At 40.9% G+C, this 17,771-nt stretch overlaps 4 protein-coding genes across 4 annotated transcripts; all 4 read left to right on the top strand.

Moving 5' to 3' along the window:
- The first annotated feature begins 952 nt into the window (after positions 1-952).
- Positions 953-2,769, top strand: LOC115674900 (ankyrin repeat-containing protein At5g02620-like). Its single transcript, XM_056317107.1, has 2 exons — positions 953-2,260; positions 2,354-2,769. Exons 1-2 carry the CDS (start codon positions 1,826-1,828, stop codon positions 2,492-2,494), a joined length of 576 nt encoding a protein of 191 aa, XP_056173082.1. The 5' UTR covers positions 953-1,825; the 3' UTR covers positions 2,495-2,769.
- A 2,954-nt stretch (positions 2,770-5,723) lies between these two features.
- LOC115674899 (ankyrin repeat-containing protein At5g02620-like) lies at positions 5,724-8,201 on the top strand. The gene is made up of 4 exons (XM_030597421.2): positions 5,724-6,324; positions 6,567-6,716; positions 7,085-7,464; positions 7,558-8,201. The coding sequence occupies exons 1-4, from the start codon at positions 5,724-5,726 to the stop codon at positions 8,182-8,184; spliced, it is 1,758 nt and encodes a 585-aa protein (XP_030453281.1). The 3' UTR covers positions 8,185-8,201.
- Positions 8,202-10,997: 2,796 nt separating this feature from the next.
- On the top strand, positions 10,998-13,447 carry LOC115674912 (ankyrin repeat-containing protein At5g02620-like). Its single transcript, XM_030597432.2, has 3 exons — positions 10,998-11,847; positions 12,096-12,625; positions 12,719-13,447. Exons 1-3 carry the CDS (start codon positions 11,247-11,249, stop codon positions 13,343-13,345), a joined length of 1,758 nt encoding a protein of 585 aa, XP_030453292.1. The 5' UTR covers positions 10,998-11,246; the 3' UTR covers positions 13,346-13,447.
- A 2,994-nt stretch (positions 13,448-16,441) lies between these two features.
- LOC115675169 (protein ACCELERATED CELL DEATH 6-like) lies at positions 16,442-17,005 on the top strand. Its single transcript, XM_030597775.1, has one exon. The coding sequence runs from the start codon at positions 16,442-16,444 to the stop codon at positions 17,003-17,005; it is 564 nt and encodes a 187-aa protein (XP_030453635.1).
- The last annotated feature ends 766 nt before the right edge of the window (positions 17,006-17,771 follow it).

The following is a 17,771-nucleotide window of genomic DNA, read 5'->3' as shown; positions in this document are numbered from 1 at the left end:
ACACAAGACAAGTCTCATAATTCTTTTTTATTCAACTAGGATAGCAAGTATCTTGTTATCTTCCGAAGTTAATATTTCTTTAAAAGATTCCCTGCAATTTCGACCATGAAAAATACCCTCCTTTTGGCTTGGCCGCAACATCTGTATTCTGTACCTTTAGAAAGATTCATGTTTCCAAAAGGTTGCCGAATTTTTCAGCTCAAGGTCTGTTTCTTTCTTTTTCATGTTGTCATTAGTCTCATATGATTGAGCATTATTTGGTGGGTTTCACTGTTGCTTAGGAGCGAGGTATCTTTGAATCGGCACAGGGCCAAAAGAAAATCTATTGCATGCTATATTACTTGCTGCAGGCAACAAGGGACAGCAGTTCAAGTGCAGCAACTGGTCTCCTAAATCATTAATGATTTTACTTTATTGTTAACATACGATCAACCTCGTCCCTCTTCATATACCTTCTTCTCATCATCAGTCCCTCTTCATAACTAGGACATCATCAGTCCTAGGGGACAAAGTGAGCTACGTTGCTCAAATAGCTTACTGTAATTTCACTGGCTTATTTTAAGCTCAATTCAAATAGCTCGAGGAGCTTTGTATGAGTTGAGCTCAAGCCTAGTAATACTTCCGTCGTGCTACCATCTACTTAATAGCCTTAAGAACGTGTCACTAGAAGAGATGACAGACTTCTAAAGTATATACATTGAGACACAGGCATATGATATGAACTGCAGAGAATAAGGTAACAAGTATTATAATAATTTCCTCCTAATGGATAGCCGCGAGTTTTTACTCAATCACCGCAAGATTTAAAAGAAGGAACAAAGCATATACGCCAAAGCTTTTTCCGACTGTAATAGGGCTGACAGGCGACTGCTTTCATTTTTGAGGTTTCCGCTGCATTAAAAAAAAAAAAAAAACATGCAAACTCCGGTGATATTCACTCCCTCAAGGAGCTTCTCGATGGAGATCCGAGCATACTCCTCAGGCACACTCCTCAAGGAAACACGGCCCTCCATGTTGCCACTAGATCTGGACAAAGATCTGTTTTCGCGGAGATCTATAACCGATGCAAGTCCCTTCTCATGCAGCCGAATTCCGAGGGAGACAGTCCACTGCATGTAGCTTCAAGGGTTGGCCATCTTTCTGTTGTGAAGTTTCTAGTCACAGAGATCACATCCACCTCTCCGTTTAAGCTAGACATTGAAAGCGGCTGCGACCACAGGTTCGAGATGCTAAGATGAGGAAATAAAAGGAACAATGCAGTCCTGCACGAGGCGATCAAAAAGGGTCACTCACAAGTAGTTAGGTTATTAATAAAGGCTGATTCTCACCTTGTACTTTACGAAAATTGTGCGGGAGAATCCCCATTGTACGACGCTGCTAGAGGGGGCATGACAGAGATTGTAGATTGGATCTTGACATCATGCCCTTTATCTGCTTACGGCGGATTAGATGGCCAGACAGCTTTGCACGCTGCTGTGAGCACGAGACATTCTGGTAACTCTCTATTTCTTGACTTGCAAGATATCATGCTCTAAAGTATTAACAAAGATGCTAAGTCCCGTACCGAGTTCAACTATCATGTAATCTGATGTAGCAATAGAGTCCAGTACCTGCTGATGGAAAATTTGGCATATACTTGTACGAATCTTTTCAACTTCCATTAGGTATTGCTCAGTCCCAATACTTGCTAGTTCTGTGTGTTTTAAAGAATATTTTGTTCATGCATCACAGGTACAGTGAACACCCTCCTAAGAGCAAAACCAGAGCTGATCAAAGAAGCTGACCACCATGGCAGGACACCTCTTTACTATGCAGCTTTTTCTGGATGCCACAAATTGGTCCAGCAATTACTGGACCTCGACATCTTGAGTGCACATTTAGTGGACAGAGATGGTCTTTCGTCACTTCATGCAGCAGCAAGCAATGGTCATGCCAAGTTATAAAAGAGATTATTCGGCAATGCCCAGATGCTGGAGAATTGGTGGACCTAAAGGGGCAAAACATTCTTCATGTTGCAGTCTTAAGCGGGAAAGCAAACGTTGTCAGATGCATATTGGAAACTATCGCGCTCGAGGGCTTAATAAATCAGCCTGATCACAACGGCAATAGTCCTTTCCATCTAACTACCATGGAAAGGAGAAGTTGGATCGCGGCTTACCTATTGTGGGATGCGAGAGTTGATCAAACAGCCCGGAACAAAAAAGGTGAAACTGCCTTTGACATAGATGAGCCAACCAAGGAACCACGCGTAATTCCCTCGGTAGGTATACTATTGCCAGGCCGTAATTCACTGAAATTTGTGAAATCTCCTGACTATGATTTGTAATCTAAATTGTCTTCATTTTGCTTGAAGGTCTCGATGCTGAATTGTCGACAACTACGCCTCCCACATCTTTGGAATCTCCGAGGAGGATTTCTCCCCTGTACAAATGAAGAAAAAGCTGGTGTCTTGAAGTCAAAACAAACTTACAAGCAAATTGTCGGACCTTATTGATAGTCGCAACACTCATCACAACCGTGACGTTCACAGCGGCTTTCACAATGCCCAGCGGTTATAACAACAACACCGGCCCAGGCCAAGGAGTAGCCTTTCTCCGGTCAAGTGGTTATCTCAAGTAGTTCATCATCTTCGACACTGTCGCGATGACCTACTATATAACGGCCTCTTCCGTCATAGTCTGGGGTGCTGCTTTCGGCAAGAGACATTATGTGCATTTCTACGTGATTGCGGCTGTGCTGACATTCATCGCGCTGCAGTCAACTGCTATATCATTCAATATGGGTCTCGTGGCTATGTTACCTGATTGAAATTTTCCTTCTAATGTGAAAATGATTTGTTAAAATAGTATATAACGTATTTTGACCTTAAAGTTTGTTATATGCTGGAGTTAGGTTAAATAAGTTTTGGTTTGGTCTTACAACTGTGTGCATAGTGGTTGTTCAACCTACTTAGAAGAGATACGCACTAATTATTAAGCTGTGATTACTCACCTCTTTCTTTCCCCAATCTTTTCGGGTTCCCTGGTTAGTAGACATTAGAGTGAGAGCGATATCAATGGGGATTTTTTGGGAATTTGTTCTTTGGTTGTGGTTTTATGCTGCGTCCTTTAGGTAGAAGGACGGCCATGTTATCTCTCGTCCTAGTAGGTTTTGGTGTGTTACAGTTTTTTCTTTTTCTTCTTTCGGCCTAACAACACCCAAGCATTGTTTCCTTGTATGCTATTAATTGTTCTATGAAACCTGGAGCTGTTTCCAGAAGATCTCAGAGCCACCATCCGACAGAATGACTCCATCTCTCAATTTTTGGACATAAAATAGTCTGATGAATAACGATCAAACACTAACACAGTCACACGATTGATCTTAGCTCTCCCATCAATTTCACTTGGTACCTTAACACTTCTATTCAAAGCAAATTAGAACAACGCTGAGATTTGGCTCTCCAAACCATCCCTCCAACGCGTTAAACTTGGTATTGACTTCCCAGACAGATTTCAATGTCATTCAGGCATGCCCTCAAAATCACTTTAAATACTGCAAAGGGCCGGTCCGTACAATATTCAGTTAAACTGGAAAGAACTATCAACAACTAAATGCCAAAATCTTTTGGCAAAGGAGCTACCGGTCCGACATGGATACATCACTTGTAATATACATTTTACGGAAAGATACTGCAATTTAACGGTACTTTTGGATCATAGTTTGAGGTTGAAATCCTTATACTAGAGATCAAATCCGCACAGTGCAGCTCTTTGCCGAACCTGTTTGACCATATGCGACACAGAAAAGTCCTAAACAACAGAAGGTTTGGGCCGGGGCCAGTATACGGTATCAGTCTTTTAACATGGGTTTAATAAGTTATACCAACATGGGTTTAGTAAGTTATACCTGATTATGAGCTTAACAGGTCGCGAGACACCTAGACCCCGGGCCTAAAGTGCGAATAGGTTGAAGATCATGTAGTTCTAAATCATGGGTGAACTTAAAAAAGAATTTTTGGGCCCGTTGTTGAGTCGGATCAAGTCCGCTTTAAATCATATACAAGTTTCAGCCTCAACCATTAATTTTGCCCATAAGGTTGATTATGGAGCAATGCATGGCCAATCTGCATGATATTATACTTTCTTTTTGGTGTAATCAAGAATTTCCATTTAATTATAATTCTTTAACATTGTACCATATGTCACAAAAACAGAAAAAAAAAAAAAAACCTTGTATCATATGACGTCCAAGAATGAGTTTTTGGCAATTTGGTACATGACGTCCAAGAATGAGCTTTTTGCAGAAGATCTCAGAGCCATCATCCAACAGAATAACTTCATCTCTCAACTTTGGGACATTAAAAAAAGTCTGATGAATCTGATCAAACACTAACACAGTCAAATGGTTGACCTTGACTCTTACATCAACTTCACGTGACACCTTAACACTTCTATTCAAAGTAAAACTGTGGTGATTTGCTTTTCCAGAGTCTAGACTCAAGATGTCATCGCCAACGAAAAATTAGAACAACGCTGAGATTTGGCCCTCTAACGTGTTAAATGTGGCATTGGCTTCCCAAATGCATTTCGAAGTCATTGAGGCATACCCTTGAATTCACATCAGATGTTGCCGGGCAAGTTAAGGGAAAATCAACAACAAATGCCAAGATCTTTTGGTGAAGGAGATCTGCAGGTCCGACTTGTTATATCATATTGCCAATATAATTTTATTGGAGTACATCGGGCTTCGTTTGTTTCGCGAAAAATATATAATTTGAAAAATATTTTCCTAAAAATGATTATTTGTATCGCTTACAAAAATATATGAACAAGAAATATTTTCATCGTTTGCTAAAATATTTAGACATAAATTATTATTGACAATGAAAATATTTTCCATTGACCAATTATTTCAAGCGATACAAACGATCATTTCTATAAAAATATTTTTCAAATTATTCGTTTTTCGCGGAAAACGCGGTCTTTATGGAAAATACCGGCAGAAAAGGTATTAGACATCGGAAGGTTTGGGTCACGCTCAGTATATGGTATCGGACTTTTAACACGAGTCTAAGCTAAAACTGATCATGAACTTGGCAAGCCATAAAAGACTATTATTATAAACCATATACAAGTTTCATTTGAAATATAGTTCTATAACTTTATATTGCCACACATACAAAAAACGGACTTCGTACCATATGACGTCAGAGAATGAGTTTTTGGCAATTTGGTATATGACGTGCCATCCACTAGCAATTAACTCTGGAAACTTACTGTATAATTATATTGAACCCAAAAGCTTAGTTTCTTATTGATTACTACATTGCTAATCGATCGATCTTGAAATGATGAATTAGATGATCCATACCCGCTCAACTCACTGCAGAACACGTCAGGGCCGATTCTAGCCAAATTTTCCTATCACCCCCGGCTGTCAATCTCTAGTCTTCGCGCGCCTCGCCTGCGGAATATACTTGACCAGAATTCCGAGAATTTTCTAAGATCAACGTCAACTGGCAAATCCAACACGTATTCGCCTTGTACTTCAACTTCTGGACGTAAATGGTGGAGCATTTGACCTTGAATTTGCATCAACCTCACTTGATACATTACTTCGTTCAGTTGAAGCAAACTTATTCTCCAGGTTGGAAGCTTCAAGTCGAATTACTCCCGTTTCCAGAAACCGCTATCATCATCTATACAATCGGAGCAACATAAGTGTATTCCTCTCCCAAGAAAATGGATCCGAGGCTGTACCGATATGCAAACTCCGGTGACGTTCACTCCCTCATGGAGCTTCTCGATACAGATCTGAGCGTACTCCTGGGGCGCACTCCTCAAGGAAACACGGTCCTCCATGTTGCCGCTAGATCTGGACAAAGACCAGTTTTCACGGAGATCTATATTCGATGCAAGTCCCTTCTCATGCAGCCGAATTCCGAGGGAGACACTCCTTTGCATGTAGCTTCAGGGGCTGGCCATCTTTCTGTCATGAAGTTTCTAGTCACAGAGATCACATCCACCGCTCCTTCTCAGCTAGACATTGAAAGCGGCTGCGACCGCAATTTCGAGATGCTAAGACAGGGAAATAGAAGGAACAACACAGCCCTGCATGAGGCGATCAGAAATGGTCACTCACAAGTGATTAGGTTGTTAATAAAAGCCGATTCTCACTTTGTACTTTACGAAAATAGTGCGGGAGAATCCCCATTGTACATGGCTGCTAGAGGGGGCATGGAAGAGATTGTAAATTGGATCTTGATATCGTGCCCTTTATCTGCGAACGGTGGATCACGTGGCCAGACAGCTTTGCACGCTGCTGTGAGTGCGAGACATTCTGGTAACTCTTTAGTCCTTGACCCGCAAACAATTATGCGCCGAAATATTAACAAAGATGCTAAGTTCTTGTACCGAGTTCAACTGTCATGTAATCTGATGTAGCAATAGAGTCCCGGTATATACTGATGGAAATTTGGCATATACTTATCCAAGTATGAATCTTTTCAACTTCCATTAGGTATTGCTCAGTCCCAATACTTGCTAGTTCTTTGTTTTAAAGAATTTGTCGTTCATGCATCACAGGTATAGTGAAAACCCTCCTAAGAGCGAAACCGGAGCTAATCAAAGAAGCTGACCACCATGGCAGGACACCTCTTTACTATGCAGCTTTTTCTAGATGCCACAAATTGGTCCAGCAATTACTGGAGCTCGATATTTCGAGTGCGCATTTAGGCTCCGTTCGTTTGGCGGAAAATATTCTCCCGGAAAATATTCTCCGGGTTTTCCGGTGTTCGGGGGGCGGAAAACGTTTTCCGTGGGAAAATATTTTCCTTCCCCCCTCACAAAATAGCCTAAGTCTACGGAAAATGACTTCTGCTTCTTCAAAAGCAGAAATCATTTTCCGGAGCTTCTTTTTCTTCTTCTTCACTAAGGTCGCCGGCCGCCGCCGCCGCCGGCGAAAAATATTTTCCGAAACTTTTTCATATTGATCACCGAACACCGGAAAATTATGTTCCGGGAAAACATTTTCCAGGAAAATGACTTCCGGGAAAATATTTTCCAAAAGGAGAATATTTTCTGTCAAACGAACGGAGCCTTAGTAGATAGAGATGGTCTTTCATCACTTCATGCAGCGGCAAGTAATGGTCATGCCAAGGTTATAAAAGAGATTATTCGGCAATGCCCAGATGCTGGAGAATTGGTAGACCTAAAGGGGCAAAACATTCTTCATGTTGCAGTCCTGAGCGGGAAAGTAAATGTTGTCAGATGCATATTAGAAACTGTCGAGCTCGAGGGCCTAATAAATCAGCTTGATCACAACGGCAATACTCCTTTGCATCTAACTATCCTGGAAAGGAGAAGTTGGATAGCGGCTAACCTATTGTGGGATGCGAGAGTTGATCAAACAGCCCGAAACACAAATGGGGAAACTGCCTTCGACATAGATGAGCCAACCAAGGAAGCACATGTTATTCCCTCGGTAGGTATACTATTGCTAGGCCGTAATTCATAGGAATGTATGAAATCTCTGGACCATGATTCGAAATCTAAATTGTCTTCATTTCGCTTGCAGGTCGCGATGCTGAATTGGCGACAACTGTGCCTCCCACATCTTCGGAATCTCCGAGGAGGATTTCTCCCCTGTACAAATGAAGAAAAAGCTGGTGTCTTGAATTCAGAACAAACTTACAAGCAAAATTGTCAGACCTTAATGATGGTCGCGACACTCATCACAACTGTGTCGTTTGCAGCGGCTTGCACAATGCCCGGCGGTTATAACAATAACGCCGGCCCGGGCCAAGGAGTGGCCCTTCTCCGGTCAAGCAGACATCTCAAGTGGTTCATCATCTCCGACACCATCGCGATGACCTGCTCTATAATGGCCTCTTCCATCATACTATGGGGCGCTGCTTTCGGTAAGAGACCTTACATGCGTTACTACGTAACTGCGGCTGTGCTGACATACATTGCACTGCTGTCGACTGCTATATCATTCAATACGGGTCTCGTGGCTGTTTTACCTGATCAAACATATATCCACACCATAGCTTACATAGTCGGCTGGGTCTTCCATATTAGCACCTGCTGGTTTCTTTTCAGACTGGCACAGATTTTTTCCTACTCTGAGATCTGCCTCTCCTTGATTTCCCGCCTCAGAAGGCTCAAGCGTATCATCAATTCCCACATAGTAAACAAATGACATTCTTCGGCAATGTTATATTGGAGAAATTACTGACAACTTTTCCCCTTGTGGATTTAGTGAAATCTGCAGGAAAACATCACTCGATTTTTTAATTTTTTTCTTTTTTGGGATTGTTTGCTTACATGCTTTTACTAATTCTGTGACACCTAGAGCTGTTTCCAGAAGATCTCAGAGCCATCATCCATGATCCAACAAAATGGCTTCATCCCTCATTTTTTGGACATAAAACAATCTGATGAATTATGATCAAACACAAACACCGTCAAATGATTGACCTCGACTCTTACATCACTTTCACTTGACACCTTAACACTTCTATTCAAAGTGAGACTGCGCTGATTTGATTGTCCAGAGTCTAGACTCGAGATGTCATTGTCTGTGGAAATTCGGGAAAAACTCTGAGATTAAACCATCCCAAACGTGTTAAACTTGGCATTGACTTCCCGAATGTGTTTGAAAGTCATTGAGTCATACCCTCGGATTCACATTAGATACTGCGGTGCCGGTACTCACGTTTTTCATAAACTGCAAGGAAAAATCAACAGCTAACTGCCAAGATGTTTTGGCAAAGGACTTGCGGGTCCGACTTGGATATATCCTCTTGCTAGTATCATTTTACTATAAATACATCTTTATGAAAGATATCGGCATTTAATGGATATTTTTGGATCGAAGTTTGAGATCGAAATCCCCTTTGACAACGGAAGGTCTGGGCTGAGCCCGGTATTTGGTATCGGATTTTTAACACAAGTCTAAGTTAGACCTGATTGTGAGCCTAGCAGGACACAAGAGAGCTAGACCCGAGGCCTAAAGTATGAACGGGTGGAAAATCTAATAGCTTTAAAAATCATGGACGGACTTAGAAAAGGATCGTTAGGCCTGTTGTTGAGCTGGATCGAGTCTAATCTAAACCATATACAAGTTTCATTTTCAACCATCAATTGGGCACATGAGGTTGATTATGGAGCATGGTCAATTCAATCTGAATGATATTCCCTTTTTTGGGTGATTTTAGTTGGTCACCTGTGCACCAACCAAACGAAATTTTAGGACACTTTCCACTCAAATTGGATCAACGTAGCTAGTACAAAAAAAAAAAATCAAAATTTGCAAATTTGCACCGCAACGATGTGATAAGTACAAAATATCGTAAATTTTATTTTCCTTTATATTACGATATTCTATAAAAAAAAATTATTACGTTTGATTGTAATCAATCATACATGATGTCATAAAATGTAAATTTCTTTAATTTTGCAACGTTGTGCCACCATTGACAACTTTTTATTGTATTCGAGTGCAAACATATTATAAAGTATTGGAAAATATGAATTTTTTAAAATTACTTTTATGATAGTATACAAAGAAGTTCTGACGTTACGCCATAAGTGCAAAGTTTTTTATAAAATGTGAATTTTTTTAATTTAAATTATTACTTAATCTCATTGTAAATGAATGTCATGAGTTCCTTGTTTTATTTTATGAGATATTGATATTGCGACATTTACCAAAACATAAACGGCGTGCAATGTGAATATTTTTGTTTTGTGAGCATTATGACATTTTATCATAACAAAGAGTAGACTGAAAAAAAAAAGATCACACTGTAAAGTTGTTCATAGAGAGAGATGGGATGAAGATTGAGCTTCAAGAGTAGCTAGGAAGAACAAATAATGGGCTTTCCATTTTTCATTTTTCTTCTCAATGAATTGTTTTATGTTTTATCAACAGAGTAAAACAATGAACTTCCACTAGCCAGTTCTTCTTGGAATGAAACTTGTGATCAACGTAGCACCGTTCGAAACTCGGTCTAATGGCACCGTCATGCTAGCAAGACTCCATCTCAAAGTATTAACGATCATATAGAGTACAGAAGATGTTGCATGACGAAAAAAGCAGGCTAATTGTCCAATTTGATCTACAATATGATCATGTATGAACGAGTTAAGGTTGGTGGATCTTTGCTCTCAACTAAAAATAAATTATGGAAACTCAATATATATTGAATTAAAGACCGGTTCCATAGAAACACAACATTTAATTGAGAAAAGTTACGGTTAATAAGAAAAGTTACCGACACATAGACTATAAAGTGTTACGAATTGCAAAGGAAAGTTATGATTACTCAAATATTTTACTAACAATAAAATAAAAGAAATTTACCATTAACTTATTGGGCCAAGCTTGGCACAACCCCTTGGGCCGGCACGGTCCCAATAGTCTCATGCTTCTTGCCGGGCCACTATGGCCTGGTTATTCTTTTAGAACCTTTTTAACTGTTCCATAATAGCCTGACAGTTATATGGTTGTACATCAACTGCAGTTACAATTGCCACATCGACGAGCAATTTTACTTAATATAATTGATGATTCCTTTTAAGTTTTGGTCTAATCACCAAAGTCAATCTTAGGTTCGCAGATTGGATGGCATATTTGGATTCCACACCCCACAGACAATGATTGGCTAGAATCAGCCCTGTGATTCTAGCCAAATTTTCTGATCACCGGCGGCTATTAATTTCCAGTCTTCGCATGCCTCGCGCTGGTGGAAGATTTAGTCAAAATTTTGAGAATTTTCTAAAATCAACGTCAACCAGCGTATCCAGCACGAGGACCTTCATCACCGAGTCACCTTGTTTTACCAACGTTTGGACGTAAGAGTTGCGACATTTGACCGTGAATTTGCGTGAACCTCACTCGATACGGTAGTTCATTCAGTTGAAGCCATGCTGACGCCGATCCGACGGGAGTGTCTCTGCTCTAAGTTTAGGACATGACTGAACCCATGCTGTCCCAATCCGAGGCAACCAAACGTGTCCAACTCGACATTGAAGTCATTTGGGGGCATTGACGTTGGGCATTTCAGTCGCTAACGGTATTCACAAGACAAACTAGAAGGCGTTATCATCAATTTAACTGCCAAGGCTCTTTGGCTGAGGGGTTGGAAAGCAAACTTATTCTCCAAGTTGGAGCTTTAAGTCGAATTACTCCCATTTCCGGAAACCGTTATCATCATCTATACAATTGAAGCAACATAAGTTTGTTCCTCTCCCAAGGAAATGGATCCGAGGCTGTACCGATATGCTAGCTCCGGTGATATTCGCTCCCTCAAGGAGCTTCTCGGTAGAGATCCGAGCGTACTCCCGGGGCGCACTCCTCAAGGAAACACGGCCCTCCATGTTGCCGCTAGATTTGGACAAAGACCAGTTTTCGCGGAGATCTATAGTCGATGCAAGTCCCTTCTCATGCAGCCGAATTCCGAGGGAGACACTCCTCTGCATGTAGCTTCAGGGGCTGGCCATCTTTCTGTTGTGAAGTTTCTAGTCATAGAGATCACATCCACCTCTCCTTCTCAGCTAGACATTGAAAGCGGCTGCCACGGCAATTTTGAGATTCTAAGACGTGGAAATAGGATGAACAACACAGCCCTGCATGAGGCGATCAGAAACGGTCACTCACAAGTGGTTAGGTTGCTTATAAAAGCGGATTCTCACCTTGTGCTTTACGAAAATAGTGCGGGAGAATCCCCATTGTACCTGGCTGCTAGTGGGGGCGTGGAAGAGATTGTAAATTGGATCTTGACATCGTGCCCGTTATCTGCTCACGGTGGATCAGATGGCCAGACGGCTTTACACGCTGCTGTGAGCGCAAGACATTATGGTAACTCTGTATTCCTTGATCTGCAAGATATCATGCTCCGCAGTAATGACAAAGATGCTAAGTACTTGTTCCGAGTTCAAGTATCATGTAATCTGATGTAGCAATAGCGTCCTGATATCTACTGATGGAAAATTTGGCATATATGCTTATACAAAGTATGAATCTTTTCAACTTCCATTAGATATCGCTCAGTCCCAATACTTGCTAGTTTTGTGCGCTTTAAAGAATTTTTTGTTCATGCATCACAGGTATAGTGAAAACACTCCTAAGAGTGAAACCAGAGCTGATCAAAGAAGCTGACAACTATGGCAGGACCCCTCTTTACTATGCAGCTTTTTCTGGATACCACAAATTGGTTCAACAATTACTGGAGCTCGATATCTCGAGCGCATATTTAGTGGACAGAGATGGTCATTCGTCACTTCATGCAGCAGCAAGTAATGGCCATGCCAAGGTTATAAAAGCGATTATCCGGCAATGCCCGGATGCTGGGGAATTGGTAGACGTAAAGGGCCAAAACATTCTTCATGTTGCAGTCCTAAGCGGGAAAGCAACTGTTGTCAGATGCATATTGGAAACTATCGAGCTTGAGGGCCTAATAAATCAGCCCGATCACAACGGTAATACTGCTTTGCATCTAACTATCATGGAAAGGAGAAGTTGGATCGCGGCTTACCTATTGTGGGATGCGAGAGTTGATCAAACAGCTCGGAACACAAAAGGGGAAACCGCCTTCGATGTAGATGAGCCAACCAAGGAACCGCGTGTTATTCCCTCGGTAGGTATACTATTGCCAGCCCGTAGTTCACTGAAATTTGTGAAATCTCCTGACCATAATTCGAAATTTAAATTGTCTTCATTTCACTTGCAGGTCGTGATGCTGAATTCGCGACAACTACGCCTCCCACATCTTTGGAATCTCCGAGGAGAATTTCTCCCCTGTACAAATGAAGAAAAAGATGGTGTCTTGACTTCAGAACAAACTTACAAGCAAAATTGTCAGACCTTACTGATGGTCGCGATGCTCATCACAACCGTGACGTTCGCAGCAGCTTTCACAATGCCCGGCGGTTATAACAACAACATCGGCCCGGGCCAAGGAGTGGCCCTTCTTCGGTCAAGTGGTTTTCTCAAGCAGTTCATCATCTCTGACACTATTGCAATGACCTGCTCTATAATGGCCTCTTCCATCATACTCTGGGGCACTGCTTTCAGCAAGAGATGTTACATGCATTGCTATGTGACTGCAGCTGTGCTGACATTCATCGCGCTGCAGTCGACTGCCATGTCATTCAATTCGGGTCTCTTGGCTGTGTTACCTGACCAAACATATGTCCACACCATGATTTGGATAGTTGGCAGTGTCTTCCATGTTAACACCTGCTTGTTTCTCTTCAGACTGGCCCAGATTTTTTCCTTCTCTGAGATCTGCCTCTCCTTGATTTCCCGCCTCAGAAGGATCAAGTGTATCATCCATTCCCACATAGCAAAGAAGTAACATTCTTCAGCATTGTTATGTTGGAGAAATTACTGACAACTTTTCCCCTTGTGGATTTGGTGAAATCTGCAAGAAAACATCACTGAGTTTTTTCATTTTTTTCTTTTTTTGGGATTGTTTGCTTACATGCTTTTACTAATTCTGTGATACCTGGAGCTGTTTCCAGAAGATCTCAGAGCCATCATCCATGATCCAACAAAATGGCTTCATCCCTCATTTTTTGGACATAAAACAGCCTGATGAATCATGATCAAACACAAACACTGTCAAATGATTGACCTCGACTCTTTCATCACTTTCACTTGATACCTTAACACTTCTATTCAAAGTGAGACTGCGCTGATTTGCTTGTGCAGAGTCTAGCCTCAAGATGTCATTGTCCGTGGAAATTCAGGAAAAACTATGGGATTAAATGTAACACCCCGGGTCTACACTGTATAATATTATTCGCTTTGAGCCCACTGATCCTTACGGCTTTAAAATGCGTTTCACACAAAGCTTCCGCTGTGCTAAGAATAAAGCCTTGAGGGAGGCCCGTAGCTGGGATGGCGGTGCGTCCGCGTCAGTGCGGGAGGCCCAAAGAGGACAATAGTGGGTTGGGTCGAGGGATGGCAGTGCGGCTGGGCCTCTATCCCAAACAACGCGTTTTAAAGCCGTGAGGGTCAGTGGACTCAAAGCGAACAATATTACATAGTGTAAACCCGGGGTGTTACATTAAACCATCCCAAACGTGTTAAACTTGGCATTGACTTCCGGAATGTGTCTTAAAAGTCATTGATTAATACCCTCGCATTCACATTCGATACTGCAGTGCAGGTCCTCACGCTTTTCTTAATCTGCGAGGAAAAATCAAGAGCTAACTGCCAAGATGTTTTGGCAAAGGACCTGCAAGTCCGACTTTGGACCATGCGACACAAATAAAAAAAATTCTTTGTACTACGTTGGAGAATGACTTTTTGGCAATTTGGGCATGTTTAGTAACGTTTCTGTTTTTTTGATTTTCTGTTCTTTTGTTCCCCATAACAGAAAAAGAACAGAAATCTGTTTAGTAACATCAGTTAGTTTTTTTGTTCCCCGAAACTAAAAAGTGATCAGGGAATAGATTTGGAACAGAAATAAAAAGTAAAAAAAATCTACATTTCTGTTTCTAGAACAAAAAAAGAAACAATAGATAAACAAAATCAGCTCTCCCTCTTTCATAAGATATTCTCATACTAAACAATAAAACCACAAATCATAAACCCTAAACCTTAACCCCGAAACCCTAAACCCCAAAATCCTAAACCTTAACCCTCAAACCCTAAACCCCAAAGCCTTAAACCTCAATACCCAAACCCTAAAACCCATAACACTAAAATGAAAAACCCAAAACCCAAAACTCTAAAACCCCAAAACCCAAATCCCTAAAACCCTAAACCTTATAAACCCCAAATCCTAAACCCAAAATCCCAAACCCAAAACTCGAAACACTAAACCCTAAACCCCAAAACTCCAAACCCGAAACCCTAAAATCGTAATTCCAAACCCTAAATCCTAAACGTTAAACCACAAAACCCCAAACCCTAAACCATAAACTCCAAACCCTATACCCTAAATCCTAAGCCCCAATACCCAAAACTCGAATCCCTAAAACCCTAAACCACTAAACCCCAAACCCTAAACTTGAAACGCTAAACCTAAAATCCCAAACCCAAAATTCTAAAACCTAAACCCCAAACTCTAAACCATAAAATCCAAAATCTAAAACCCCAAATCCTAAACCTCAAAACCGAAATCCTAAAACCCTAACCCCAAATCCTAAAATCCTACACCCTAAACTGCAATTTCCTCGACCACCACTCGATATTTAATTTGTCTATAATGAGTAATTTTCTTTATGATTGTATTAAGGTCATCCAATTCTATATCATAATATATTATTTTTCTATTTATAGTCCAATTTTATCCAAACATAAATTGTTAAGTCCCCTAAACTGCAATTTCCTTGACCACCACCCGGTTTTTGCTTTATCTATAAGGAGTAATTTTCTTTATGATTGTATTAAGGTCATCCAATTCTATATAATAATATATTATTATTCTATTTCTAGTCCAGTTTTATCTAAACATGAATTGTTAAGTCTTCACCGATAATTTTATAATTAAATGAAAAAATTGGGAGTATAAATTTTTAGTGTCTAATCAAACGCATTTTTGTTCTTTTTCTACTCCAGGAATATAAATTTTGTACAGTTACGGAACACGTTTTTTTACTCAAAAACTCATCTAGGGAATAGAAAAAAAAAATATTTCTGAACAGAAACGTTACCAAACAGACCCTTAATCATTTCTCAATCGAGAATCACTCTTCCAAGATTACATTCCTATTTTTCTTTTTTCCTTTTTTAATGGCTTTCTGTTCCTTTTCTCTTTTTCTTTTTTTATTTTTTTGCTAGGTCCTTTTCTCTTTCTCGTATAGAGCTCTTGTTCCTTTTGAAATATGGTAATTTTGGTTGGTCATCAGTGCACCAACCAAAAAAAAATTTGTCAGGACATTTTCCACTAAAATTCAATCAATGCAACTGGTAAAACAAAAAATAAACAAATAAACAAATAAAATTTGCGATTTTACGCTGTGAGGATGTGATCAAGTGCAAAATATTGTAAATTACATTTTCCTTTATTTTACAATATTCTATAAAAACTCATTTTAGCTGTTCCATAATAGTTCAACGGTTATATGGTTATACATCAACTGCAGTTGCATCTGCCGCATTGACGAAAAATTTTACTTAATATAAGTGATGATTCCTTTTAAGTTTCGATCTAATCACCAAAGTCAATCTTAGGTCCGCGGATAGGAGGACATATTTAGGTTCCACACCCCACAGACAATGATTTGCTCATATTTGCGTTCCCGGTTTACGACATCTCTGCCGGGCAACGTTGGGGCTCATTCTAGGCAAAACTGCCTTTGACATAGATGAGCTAACCAAGGAAACACGTGTTATTCCTTCGGTACGTATACTATTGCCCGGCAGTAATTCAATGAAATTTATGAATTCTCCAGGCCATGATTCTAAATCTAAATTGTCTTCCTTTCACTTGCAGGTCCCGATGGTGAACTGGCAACAACTATGCCTCCCACATCATTGGCATTTTCGAGGAGGATTTCTCCCCAGTACAAATGAACAAAAGGCCGGTGTCTTGGATTTAGAACAAACTTACAAGCAAAACTGTCAGACGTTATTGATGGTCGCGACACACATCACAGCCGTGACGTTTGCAGCAGCTTTCACAATGCCCGGCCGTTATAACAATAACGCTGGCCTAGACCAAGAAGTGGCCCTTCTCCGGTCAAGCAGTTATCTCAAGTGGTTCATTATCTCCGACACTATCGCGATGACCTGCTCGATAATGGCCGCTTCCCTCATACTCTGGGGTGCTGCTTTTGGGAAGAGACCTTACGTGCATTGCTACGTGATTGCGGCTATACTGACATGCATTGCGCTGCAGTCGACTGCAATATTGTTCTTGTCGGGTCTCGTGGCTGTTCTACCTGACCAAGCGTATGTCCACACCATGAATAACATAGTCGGCAGTGTCTTCCATGTTCACACCTGCTGGCTTCTTTTCAGACTGGCACAGATTTTTCCTTCTCTGAGATCTGCCTCTCCTTGATTTCCCGCCTCAGAAGGCTCAAGTGTATCATCAATTCCCACAAAGTAAACAAATGACATTCTTCGGCAATGTTTTTTTTTTTTTTTGATAATCCGGACTCCCGCACTACAAGGGTCTGACCGGCCAGGCACCAACCGGAGGAGAGCTAATCTGGCCTCACAAACTAGCCTCCATGTAAATCAAGAGTATAATAAGGCTACGCGGTAGAGGGGACTCGAACTTGGGACCTGGGACCCCAAGTTCTACACCCTTACCAACGCAGCCAACCTCTTGGAGGCATTCTTCGGCAATGTTATATTGGAGAAATTGCTGGCAACTTTGCCCCTCGGGGATTTAGTGAAATCTGCACAAAAACATCGCTCAGTTTTTTTCTTTTTTTTCTTTTTCAAGCCAACAAAACCCAACCGCTGTTTCCAGAAGATCTCAGAGCCACCGTCCAACAGAATGACTTCATCTCTCAATATTTTGACATAAAACAGTCTGATTAATTATGATTAAAACACTAACACGGTCAAATGATTGACCTCGACTCTCACATCACTTCCACTTGATCCCTCAACACTTTCTATTCAAAGTAATACTGCGCTGATTTGCTTGTCCAGAGTCTAGGACACGAGATGTCAATGTCTGTGGAAAATTCAGAAAAAAAACACTTGAGATTTGGCTCTCCATACCATCCCTCCAAACGTGTTAAACTTGGCATTGACTTCCCGAATGCGTTTAAAAGTCATCGAGTCATACCCTCGGACTCCCATTAGATACCGCA

Source organism: Syzygium oleosum, unplaced genomic scaffold (genome assembly GCF_021117445.2).
Source record: "Syzygium oleosum isolate NSW1041296 unplaced genomic scaffold, Sole_v2.1 Sole_v2.13, whole genome shotgun sequence".
Lineage (NCBI taxonomy): Eukaryota > Viridiplantae > Streptophyta > Magnoliopsida > Myrtales > Myrtaceae > Syzygium > Syzygium oleosum.
This window is presented reverse-complemented; position numbering and strand designations above follow the sequence as displayed.

Coding starts and splice junctions, on each gene's coding strand:
- LOC115674899 (XM_030597421.2), top strand. CDS start 5,724: ATGGATCCGAGGCTGTACCGATATGCAAACTCCGGTGACGTTCACTCC. Junction 6,325..6,566: donor TGTGAGTGCGAGACATTCTG/GTAACTCTTTAG, acceptor CATGCATCACAG/GTATAGTGAAAACCCTCCTA. Junction 7,465..7,557: donor AAGCACATGTTATTCCCTCG/GTAGGTATACTA, acceptor TTTCGCTTGCAG/GTCGCGATGCTGAATTGGCG.
- LOC115674912 (XM_030597432.2), top strand. CDS start 11,247: ATGGATCCGAGGCTGTACCGATATGCTAGCTCCGGTGATATTCGCTCC. Junction 11,848..12,095: donor TGTGAGCGCAAGACATTATG/GTAACTCTGTAT, acceptor CATGCATCACAG/GTATAGTGAAAACACTCCTA. Junction 12,626..12,718: donor AACCGCGTGTTATTCCCTCG/GTAGGTATACTA, acceptor TTTCACTTGCAG/GTCGTGATGCTGAATTCGCG.
- LOC115675169 (XM_030597775.1), top strand. CDS start 16,442: ATGGTGAACTGGCAACAACTATGCCTCCCACATCATTGGCATTTTCGA.
- LOC115674900 (XM_056317107.1), top strand. CDS start 1,826: ATGCCACAAATTGGTCCAGCAATTACTGGACCTCGACATCTTGAGTGC. Junction 2,261..2,353: donor AACCACGCGTAATTCCCTCG/GTAGGTATACTA, acceptor TTTTGCTTGAAG/GTCTCGATGCTGAATTGTCG.